The 12,149-nt window shown below is 37.6% G+C and overlaps 1 protein-coding gene across 3 annotated transcripts in view; it reads left to right on the forward strand.

Annotated features, from left to right (window-relative positions):
• Positions 1–12,149, forward strand: part of ZFYVE16 (zinc finger FYVE-type containing 16) — a 52,964-nt gene that overhangs the window by 13,316 nt on the left and 27,499 nt on the right. For all 3 annotated transcript variants that reach the window (XM_043592978.1, XM_043592970.1, XM_043592987.1), the window contains 4 exons: positions 1,260–3,508; positions 5,114–5,210; positions 8,063–8,224; positions 11,286–11,428. In XM_043592978.1, coding sequence (XP_043448913.1) covers positions 1,260–3,508; positions 5,114–5,210; positions 8,063–8,224; positions 11,286–11,428 — 2,651 coding nt within the window. The remainder of the gene's footprint in view (positions 1–1,259; positions 3,509–5,113; positions 5,211–8,062; positions 8,225–11,285; positions 11,429–12,149) is intronic.

Here is a 12,149-nt window from a genome sequence, read left to right on the forward strand (position 1 = left end):
TTTTTGTTACTAATGGAATTTCTAAATGTCTGTGCATCAGTTATCTAAGATATAGAGTACTGTTAGCAAATTTGGTTTTAGTTCTGGTCACAAGGTTATATTCTGTAAGGAGTTCATGTTTTATTATAACATGTTAGTTTATTCTTATACAGAATAGAACCAATAGCCAGAAATAGAAGTAAGGAAGCTAGTTTTCTCTACAGATACAAATTTAACTAAAAGACCTTTAAAATCAACATATGAGCCAGCTGAAAGCAACTTGAAAACTTTACATGAATTGGTATTTCATTACTATGAGAGATAGTGTTTTACTCACTTTATTATTTTTTTATAATGATATTTTATAAAGACCAACCCCATTTTTTTGAGTTTATTTGTTTGAGAGAGAGAGCACAAGTAGGGGAGGGACAGAGAGAGAGAGAAAGAAGGAACCCAGAGCAGGCTTTGCACTGTCAGTGTGGAGGCTGATGCAGGGCTTGAACACAAGAACCTTGAGATCATGACCTGAGCTGAGGTCAGACACTTAACTCACTGGGCCACTCAGGCACCCCTGTTTTACTCATTTTAGAATGAAGACTAGGGAACTGGAGAGAGAACCAGGAAGTTAAATTGTTTTTCAGCTCTTCCTCAGTCTGGTTTTTATAGTGCAGCTGAGTTATTTTGGGGTGTGTGTGTGTGTGTGTGTGTGTGTGTGTGTGTGTGTTTCTTTAAAGTTTACTTATTTCTTTTGAGAGAGAGCGTGCAAGTGTAGAGGGATGAGTGGGGGAGGGGCAGAGAGAAAGGAAGACACAGAATCCGAAGCAGGCTCCAGGTTCCGAGCCGTCAGCACAGAGCCTGATGTAGGGCTTGAACTCTTGAACTGTGAGATCATGACCTAAGCTGAAGTCCAATGCTTAACTGACAGAGCCACTTAGTCGCCCCTATTTCAAATGCAACTTTTATCACATTGTGACATTTACATTGAATAGTAAAAACTCCCAAGTAGTTTAAATAAAAATAATGGGGGGTGGAACGCCTGGCTGGCTCAATCAGAGCGTGTTACTCTTAATCTCAGGGTTTGAGCCCCACATTGGGTATAGAGACTACTCAAAAATAAAAAAATCTTAAAAAATTTTTTTGGAGGTTGTTACCGTTTGTAAGAAAGTAGTCTACCTCTGGTCTAAATAGAAGTTCAGTTTAGAAGTCTTAGAAAATGTAACATCTTTGTGATAATTTTAATTTGGCTCTCCTGAATAACATTGTATCTCTCTTTTAATTAGATGAACAAGATTACCTCCGAGATGTGCAAAATGTATATGATTCTAACCACTGTTCAGTTTCTTCAGCGTTGGCTTCCTCGTTACTACCAAAGGATCAACAATGCATTAATTGTTGTGCCTCATCAGAAACATGCTATGAAACAAATCAGATTTCTCTAAACAAAACACTTGAGGGACTAACTTCTATACAAAATGAAAAAAATGTAACAGGACTTGATCTGCTTTCTTCTGTGGATGGTGGCACTTCAGATGAAATCCAGCCTCTGTATATGGGACGATGTAGTAAACCTGTCTGTGACCTGATAAGTGACATGGGTAACTTAGTTCATGTAACAAATAGTGAAGAAGATATTAAACGATTATTGCCAGATGATTTTAAGTCTAGTGCAGATTCTTTGATTGGATTGGATTTATCTTCAGTGTCAGAAACTCTTCATGCCTCTTCAACAGACCATGATAATAATACTGTCAGAGAGGAACAGAATGATGTCCACTCTGAATTACAAAATAGAGAAATTAGTGGAGCTGAAGAGTTGGGTATGAAAGTAGATACAACACCTTCAGATTCATGTAATTACAGCGTAAAAGAGAATTTAAAGGATAAAAAGATCTCTAATCAGTTAGAACCAGTTGTTGATGGTTTTAACATGCCATCTGCTTTGACTCAACAAAGTTCTAAAATGTTTGATACCAAAGACAACCTACAACGCAAGAACCAGCCATGTGAATTACTAAAAGCTGATAGCTGTTTGGTGGAAGATGAAGTAGATGTGGCAGTCATAGCTGCCACAGAATGTTTAAAAGAAGGAGACTGCACAAGTGCTGTGCCCTGCAGTGTTCCAAAAAATGAAGATTTATACTTACATGACTCAAATTCAAAAGATGAAAATTTCAAATTACCTGACTTTTCCTTTCAGGAAGATAGGACTCCTGTATTTGTAAAACAATCTGCAAAAGAAGACTCAAGAAATATAGGTCTTAAAGATAATCAAGATACAATCCAAGATTCCTCTCCAGCTTTACAGGTTTCAGATGAAGAGATCTATTCCTCATTGACCTGTCTTCCAGTACCTGGGTCTTTGTGTGGATCATTAATTGAAAGTAAAGCACATGGTGATTGTTTATCACAGAATGAACATAAAGATAACATACAAGACACAGTGACAGTCCATGAAGAAATACAGAAGAGTGTTATTCTGGGTGGGGAACCGTTGAAGGAGACTGATCATTTGAAACAGGAAAAATGTGAAAACGTAATTGAAAAGGTGGGAGATAGAAAGGAAGAGTCCAACCAGATGGTAATCAGAGTTGAATCTTTGGATTACCCTGGTAACACAAATTCTTCTACAGCTACAGAATCTCAATTGGAGCTTTCTGGTGCTGATGCCCCAGAGTTTCCTGATGGTTGTGAAGGTCTCCCTTTTTTAAGCACTGATATCAATGGGCAAGACTTAGATTACTTTAATATTGATGAAGGTATGAAAAGTGGAACACTAATTAGTGATGCTGAACTTGATGCCTTTCTAACTGAACAGTATCTTCAGACTAGTAACATAAAAGCCTTTGAAGAAAATGTGAATGACTCAAAATCTGAAATGAATCAGATAGATGTAAAAGGCCTAGATGATGGAAATGTCAGTAATACATATTTCAATGCTGAAACAGGAGCTACTGGGGAAAGTCTTGGTATTAATATGATTTGTGAAACAGTTGATAAACAAAATACAACAGAAAATGGTGGCCTTTCTTTAGGGGAAAAAAGTACAATTGCAAATGAACAAGGGTTACCTAACAATAAATCTGAGATTATGAATGAATTATCAGTCTCTGATATTAATAGTCAATCTGTTCATGTTGGAGGGGCTAGACCTAAGCAATTGTTTAGCATTCCATCAAGACCAGGGAGTTCAAAGGAACCAGGTAAACCAGATGTTCCAAATATCCCTGAAAGCGAACCCAGCACAACAAATACCATTATTGTTCCAACCACTTGTACTACTGATTCTACAGCTGATCCTCAGCTTAGCTTCAACTCTAATTACATTGATATAGAAAGTAATTTTGAAGGTGGATCCACTTTTATAACTGTGAGTCAAGAATCTCTACCTGTAAACACTTGCAAAGAAGGCCTGGTTTTGGGCCTAAAACAACCTACTTGGGTTCCTGATTCAGAAGCTCCAAACTGTATGAACTGCCAGGTCAAATTTACTTTTACGAAAAGGCGACACCACTGCCGAGCATGTGGGAAAGTAAGTTATAAAAATCTTTGTTTTTTATTCTTTTGAAACATTTATTTTTTTTAACATTTATTTATCTTGAGAGAGAGTGTGTGCACATGTATGAGTGAGTGGGTGGAGGGGCAGAGAGAGAGGAGAGAGAGAAAATCCCAACCAGGCTCTGTGCTGACAGCACAGAGCCCGACTTGGGGCTCAATCCCACAAACTGGGAGATCATGACCTGAGCTAAAACCAAGAATCGGACACATAATGGACTGAGGTGTTCCTATTCTTTTGAGACATTTAAAATGAAATTTAATGTTATAAAACGGATTGATAGATGATTTAAAGTTTTAGTTTAAAATCACTATTTTTCACCTATGTGGAAATAAATAAAACACTTTCATTTTATAGATTGCTTGAGAATGAATAAATGTCACATTGTCATTAGTATTACATACTGGGAAATAAGGAATACTAATTACTAGTTTTTATGAAATCTAAAGAATATGTGTCTTTATCTCTCTAACATTTACACTTGAGATGTCCCAAATTCATTATATCCCCCTGGGTCCTTGAAGTCTTAATTTCAAGACCATTTTGCAGTTAGTGTTAGAGAGTCTATCTAGGGAAACACTGGGAGAAAGAAAAACAGATTGGTTGCCACAAGGTTCAGAATGCTGAAGCTGGCGTTGTTTGCATTCTGACTGCATTGACTATAAACTCTAAGGGTTTCCTATAAAAATAACATTTAATTCTTTCAATTTTTTAATTTATATTCATTTATTTTCATTTTATTTATTTTAAAGAGAAAGAGAGTGAGTAGGGGAGGGGGCAGAGGGAGAGAGAGAGAGAGAGAGAGAGAACCCCAAACAGCTCCATGCTCAGCACAGACCCCAATGTGACCTGAGCTGAAATCAAAAGTTGGATGCTCAACCGACTAAGCCACCCAGGCACCCCAACATTGCATTTTTTATTCAGCACTGATTTTCAGTATTGGGTTGGTCTCAGATCACTTTTCTTTTAGAAAAAAATGACATTCTACCTTTAAAAGTTGTAAATAAAGGACCACAGAAAACTTTAAATTGTAAAGTTACTCATTAAAGAAAAATTTTGTTCCTTTCCAATGAACAGAATTGACTTAAAGGAATTCCCCTTGTAAGAGATACAATTTTATTTTTATTTTTTTATTATTAAAAAAAATTTTTTTAAGTTTTATTTATTTTTGAGAGAGAGTGAGAGAGCAAGAGCCAGGGAGGAGCAGAGAGAGAGAGAGAGAGAGAGAGAGAGAGAGAGAGAGAATCCAAAGCAGACTCTAGGCTTTGAGCTGTCAGCCCAGAGCCTGATGTGGGGCTCAAACTCATGAACCACAAGATCGTGACATGAGCTGAATTCAATGCTTAACCAACTGAGCCACCTAGCCACTCCAGAGATATGATTTTAAGTTGCAGAAACCTCATTGAAGTAAAACAAAAAATAATTATTTTAATAACTATGATTATGGTGATTAGAAAAATTATTTATGTCATCAAAAAAATGGTGTTTGGTTAATTAGATTTTGGGCCTCCTCTCTCCCTGCCTCCTGTAGGTATAAACATGCTTGACACAAAACCAAATTCGATATTTTATTCTTTATAGGTCTTTTGTGGTGTCTGTTGTAATAGGAAGTGTAAACTGCAATATCTAGAAAAGGAAGCAAGAGTATGTGTAGTCTGCTTTGAGTCTATAAGTAAAGGTGAGTATTAACTTGACATATTTTCTTCCAGTAATTGAATATATCTTAAAAACAATTGGATTGTGACAAAGAAAAACTTCTTTATTTTCTTAAGGCGAGGACCTAGTGTTGACTTATCTGGCTTAGGTGGGCCATCCCACGGCTTGGTTTCTCTTCTTTTTGTTCTACTCTCACAATTAATACTACCAATCCGGAAAGGAAGCAGTTTCTGGAGTGGCAGTTCATTAACTTTTAACAGGTACCAAGTCCCTAAATGCTGCATTTCATCTGCCTATTTGTTTTGTCAACATCATTGTCATCCTTATCATCTTAATATAAACTTTTATAGAATAGTTACTGTTGAATAGTATTTAGTGTTACACACTAATAGCATAAGGCAAGATAATTGTTCCCACCCTTTGGAAAATTATAATCTAAGATGGGAATAAAAAGGTAGTAATATTTATGATTTTATATATAAATTCATAGAACTGTCACAGTATTAGCACATTTTTGCCTCATATTTTTTTCCCTTCTCAATTTTAGAATTTTGTTTGTATGAATTTCCCATTGTTTCTGGCTCCCTAGCTTAGCTACCATTATCAGCAAGTCTTGGCAGTCTTATTTGTGTTCTCACAGTGTGTGTGTGTGTGTGTGTTTGTGTGTGTGTGTGTGTGTGTGTGTGTGTGTGTTGTATTGTGCTTTTCCCCTCAAATACACATTTGCTCTTTTGAGTACTTCATGGCATTTTGAAAGATTTGTTGACAGTTTAATTCCCAGCAAATATGACTTGGGACTTTTCAATACCAGGCCTGTGCTTTTAGCTCAGGTACTGCTTCCCCTGTTAGCCAGGAGAATAAATACCTGATAATAATTTGTTTTTCTCTTTTGAATGAAGATAAAATTTTTCATCAGTTTTCCAAAAAGCTCTGATGGGAGTCTATTAGCCTGAGGTAAGCTACTTTACTCCCTGTTGTTGCCCCTTGCTCTGGAAGATAACAGAGTGTGAACTTTTTATATTTCCATATTACCAACATTGTTTATGAAGAGGTTAGTTTAAGACTTTATAGTTGTTTTGGTTTTTTTCCCATGCTGTTTCAGTAGCCCCAGAAGACTGCTGGTGCTGGTGGCCAGACAGCCTGCTAGAATTCAGGAATAGAATTCAGGCTCCCACATAATTCTCTCTCCCTACTTGAAAAAAAATAAAATAGTCACTAATATTTGAAACATTATTTGAGTTGACACGTCAGAGTTTTAAGTGAACATTCAAACATTTTGACTGTAAGGTACCAGGAGAAAAGACGCAGTCATTAAAGAGACTCAGTAGGATTTTGGGATCATGCTTTGGTTTCTCAAAGAAAATATCTTGGAATGAATTTGGTTATTTAGTTATCTGTTTTATTTATTCTGTATGATACCTTCTAGAATATATTCTCACAGTTCTATTTAACATTAATTTATACACCACAAGAAAACAAACACAAGTTATTTTAATAATCAACTTTAGGGTTGAAGATGGTAGAAGTGACCATTTAAAATAATGTTATTAAATAAGATGAGAAAGATGGCTCAAGAAGGGTTGTTAGATTCCATAAAGGATTAAGAAGAAAAGATAGTTTAAATAGAGATTATGGATAATGAGGAAGCTGTGCTGAGACTGTGTAAGTTTCAAGGAAGCCCACATGTGAGTGCCATTAGGTAGATTTGGGGCAAGTTGGACATTACTCAAAACTCAGAGTAAGATGTTTGGATTTTATTTGGTGAGGGGAAGCTGATTCATGAGAGTGCTGTCATTCAGTGGCCTTTGAGGAAGATGACTGTAGCAGTGGCAACATATCTAGCAGATTGGTTTGGAGAAATGCTGAAGGGAGAGCTCTCAGTGCCTGTTCTATGTTATTTGGATAAAAAATCATTCACCAACATTCAAGCAACATTTTGCATTTTGGAGCTCTAGCTGTGAAAGAATATATTTCCTGTTCTCATGGAACTTATGACCTCATGGAGCTTAGGAATGTGGGGAGAGATGGATAGTTAGGAAAGAGAATATCAGATGGCGATAATATCCTAAATGAAAATAAAAGATTATGAGAGGGAAGGATAGTACCGGATTGGTAACAATGAAAATAAAAGATTATAAGAGGGATGGATAGTACCGGATTGGTAACAAAAAGTAGTGTTTTTTAATGTTGGGCAGAATAAGGCTTTATGATATGACATGAGAGCAGAGACTTAAAGTGGGAGAATAAAGCTGAGAATAAAGTGAGTATTTGTGGAAGAACATTCCAGGCAGAGACAATAAGAGCCAAGACTCTAAGCTAGGAGAGTGCTTATTTGACTTGTTGAAGAACAAGGAGGCCTGGTGGCTGGATCCTAATGAGCAAGTGGGATCGTAGTGAGAGATGAGGTCAGAGAGCTAAGTGGGAAGACAGAGGAGGTAGGGATGTAGACTGTGTAGGGTCTTGTGAGCCACTGTAACAACTGGGATTTTCACTCCAGTTGGGAACCAATTAAAGTATTTTAAACAGGAATGATGTGATAGGATTTATGTCTTAAAAGAATCACACTGAACTGTGTCAAAAACAGACTGTAGGGGTAACAAGGACAAAAACCAAGACAGTCATATTAAATAGCAGTTATTTCCTTTAGTAGATATCAAACATATGCTAAATAGAATATTGAGACAATTGGTAACTTATAGTGAAGTAGGGTGCTGCCAGCTGGAGTAAGGTCATTGTCTTTGCCAAGTGCCACTTCTTTTTCTTGCTTAGCCATTGAGTTCTTTCTCCTCACAACTTGAAAAAATAGATAATTTATCATAATTTACTTTGAAGTTCAAAAATATTTTAATATTTTAATATTTTTCCCCTTTATAGCTCAGGCATTCGAAAGGATGATGAGTCCAACTGGTTCTAATCTTAAATCTAATCATTCTGATGAATGTGCCAACATCCAGCCTCTTCAGGAGAGTCAAACATCCAGTATACCTTCACCTACAACTTTACCGATCTCAGCCCTTAAACAACCAAGTGTTGAAGGTAATTAGAAGAAAATGCTGTGTCTTAGACTAAAGATAATTTTTAATGGAATTTTTCTAGTTTGATAGAGTCTAGCGAGGACTAGACTAGATATCAGAAGAAATTTAGTACAGGGAACTGGTAGGTATATGTGTTAGAAGGCTGGAAGAGCAAAAATGGCATGCTCAAGTGACTCAGAGATTGTTAACTGCAGGAAACAACCACTACCCATAGGGTTGGGGTAATGAACGGTGAAAGGCAGTATTCTAGAACTCAGTGCAGGAGTACCAGGAGGTGTTTGGTTCTCAGAACTGGGATTCAGGGCTTGGGGTACTATGTGGCTGGTATTGTGATTTCTGGGGGAGCACCACGTGGCAAATCCTGGAACCATCAAGGGCTCTCATACAATTGGTGTTCAGTTGAGCAAAGGAGTGATCCAGGCTTGATATTAGGAGTACTGAAAATTGCATGGCATGCACGTGTATCTGGTGGTACTGCTGCTGTAAGGATCCTGGAAGGAATTGGAAACAGAATTCCTTCTCTTCCCACCTTCCAGTCTCCCACCAACACTATTGGCAGAACATGGTCAGAGCCAACCAGCAAGGGGGTCTGGGAGTTGCACTTTCCAGACTTTAGCCTGGCATCAAAGAGCACCTTATATAGAAGGGTGGGCTTAGGTTTGAGAGACAAGTAACATCTCCCTTTCTTCAAAAATCTGTTTTTAAATGTATATTTTACTACAATAAAAATGTTTTTAAAACCTATTTAAAAATCTTTGGGTTCTCTGGTCTTTTTTTTACAGCTGTTGTAGTTTAGGGTCTTCAGTAAAGCCTGTGTACATTTTTAAAAAATGTTTATGAGAGAGAGAGAGAGAATGAGAGAGAATGAGTGGGGTAGGGGCAGAAAGAGAGGGAGACACAGAATCCGAAGCACCTCCAGGCTCTGAGCTGTCAGCACAGAGCCCAAAGCGGGGCTCAGACTCATGAACTGTGAGATCATGACCTGAGCCGAAGTTGGACGCTCAACGACTGAGCCACCCAGGTGACCCAGTCTGTGTACATTTTTAAACGTAAACTGTTAGCCTCTAACTTGCTAGAAGATAAGTGTAAATGTCAGTTAAAGGCAGATTCAGATACTTCTGATAATTATTTTGGATTTCAGTTTATCTTTTTAATTTTAAGTATACTTTTTAAAAAAATTTTTTTAAATGTCTTTACTTTGGAGAGAGAGAGAGAGAGGGACAGAGCGTGAGGAGGGGAGGGACAGAGAGAGAGAGGGAGGTACAGAATCTGAAGCAGGCGCCAGGCTCTGAGCTGTCAGCACAGAGCCCAATGCAGGGCTTGAACTCACTATGAGATCATGACCTGAGCCGTTGGATGCTTAGTTGGAGGTTTGGATGCTTAACCGACTGAGCCATCCAGGCGCCCCTCAGTTTATCTCTTAATACAGCTGTTTTCCATTTGTCATTATAATTTAAATAAGATTCAGAATATATGTTTGTATGTTATAGCTCTAAAATGAATAAATATACTTTATTTTTTTTTTCAACGTTTATTTATTTTTGGGACAGAGAGAGACAGAGCATGAACGGGGGAGGGGCAGAGAGAGAGGGAGACACAGAATCGGAAACAGGCTCCAGGCTCTGAGCCATCAGCCCAGAGCCCGACGCGGGGCTCGAACTCGCGGACCACGAGATCGTGACCTGGCTGAAGTCGGACGCTTAACCGACTGCGCCACCCAGGCGCCCCAGAATAAATATACTTTAAAAATATTTACATATTCTAGGGGCGCCTGGGTGGCTCAGTCGGTTAAGTGTCTGACTTTGGCTCAGGTCATGATCCCATGGTTCATGAGTTCGAGCCCCGCATCGGGCTCTGTGCTGACAGAGCCTGGAGCCTGCTTCAGATTCTGTGTCTCCCTCTCTCTCTGCCCCTCCCCCGCTCACACTCTCTCTCTCTCTCTCTCTCTCTCTCTCTCTCTCACAAATAAACATTAAAAAATTTTTTTTTAAAATATTTACATATTGTCTTATCTTGACATCCTAAATTATTAAATTATAAAAGTATTGCAGATACATGAAAGATACCGTATTTAAATTTTTTTAAACATTTATTTATTTCTGAGACAGAGACAGAGTGCAAGTGGGGAAAGGGCAAAGAGAGAGGGAGACAGAATCTGAAGCAGGCTTCAGGTTTTGAGCTGTCAGCACAGAGCCTGGTGTGAGGCTCAAACTCACAAATCCTGAGATCATGACCTGAGCCGAAGTCAGATGCTTAACTGACTGAGCCCCCAGGCGCCCCCGAAAGATACCTTATTTAGAATGTCTATCCATAATGCAAAAGTTATGTGTGATGCCAGTTTTCTCAGTGTTATCTGTATTATGTTCTAGAAGGTAGATGTCAATCTTTTGATTTTTATATTCTAAAACCATCTGGCAGCTTTTTTCATAACCTCCATCTGTGGATGCTTTGTAATCAAAGAGAACATATATTTATGCTGATAGCTAATTATTTTCTCCAAATTTGGGAGGGAAATATTAATAAAATCCAATATCCACATTGTAAGAACAAAAATTATTATGCTTTTGTTAAGTAAATTAAAAATAAGAAATGACCTCTGATGCACAAGTGATCTTGTTGCCCTTTTTAGACTTTTTATACTTCTTTCTGTTTTTCCATGTTTTTCTTTGCTTATCTACCATCCTCCAGTCTACTCCGTTTTTCCACCTTGTGCCGTGGTCTTTAAATTTTATTCAGTTTTCGCTCACTCCTCAGAAACGTATGCTTAGTAATACAGGCTTTAAATCTGCCCCCAGTGTCCTAAAGATATAACCTCTCCTGTCCACTTATTCTGAGTATGTAATTCCCAGTGTTACTCCTTCCTTTTTTATGAATTAGGAAAAGACTTCCATTCTGGGTAGATGAATCATAAAAGGTCATTTCTCTAGGCCTTTGCAATCCTGAGAAGGCAGGTCTTGCCAATGGGTAGCAAGAAGCTTTTGAAATCACTTCCCAACCGATTTAGTATTAAATCATTGTAATATTACCAAATTCAAGTACTTTACTTTATAAACTGATCCTAGGATTATGCTCCAAAGAACAGAAGAGAGTATGGTTCGCAGATGGTATACTGCCCAATGGTGAGGTTGCAGATACAACAAAATTATCATCTGGAAGTAAAAGATGTCCTGAAGACGTTAGTCCTCTCTTGCCTGATACGCCCTTGGTAAGGAATCTAAAGAATGACTTGTTGATTTAATAAGATTTTATTTTAAGTATATTCTGTAGCATGATTATTATAGTACTTATTTTTTTAATACTGTGAGCTTCCTAAAGTGAGAAATATGTGATGTAGTGAATATATTTTAGATTTTACCTTTTTTAAAAACATTTATTTTGAGAGAGAGAAAGAGAACATGCATGTGAGAGGGAAGGGCAGAGAGAGAGGGAGAGAGAGAACCCTCAGCAAGTTCCACCCTGTCAGGGCAGAGCCCAACATGGGGCTCAGTCTCACAAGCTGTGAGATCATGACCTGAGCAGAAATCAAGAGCCAGGTGCTTAACTGACTCAGCCACCCAGCCACCCCAGATTTTACCTTTTTTAATGTCAGTTTAAGGTAATGATTCTCAGACTTTTTGCTCTCAGGATGCCTTTATGCTCTTAAAACTTACTTAGACCTTCAAAGAGCTACTATAGGTTATGTGGGTTATACCTAGTGATAATTCCTGTATTAAAATTGTGAAAAATATAAAAGTTAATTTAAAAATAAATTTGTCATATTAATAGAAGTAGTATTTTTATAGACATTTCAAAATAAAAGTTGAGTGAGAGGAATGACACTTTCATATTTTTGCAAAATTCTTTGATGTCTGTCTTAATACAAGATTCTCACATCTGCTTCCATATTCAGTCTGTTGTGTTATGTTGCTTTTGGTTAAATTATATGA

This window comes from Prionailurus bengalensis, chromosome A1 (genome assembly GCF_016509475.1).
Source record: "Prionailurus bengalensis isolate Pbe53 chromosome A1, Fcat_Pben_1.1_paternal_pri, whole genome shotgun sequence".
Taxonomy (NCBI): domain Eukaryota; kingdom Metazoa; phylum Chordata; class Mammalia; order Carnivora; family Felidae; genus Prionailurus; species Prionailurus bengalensis.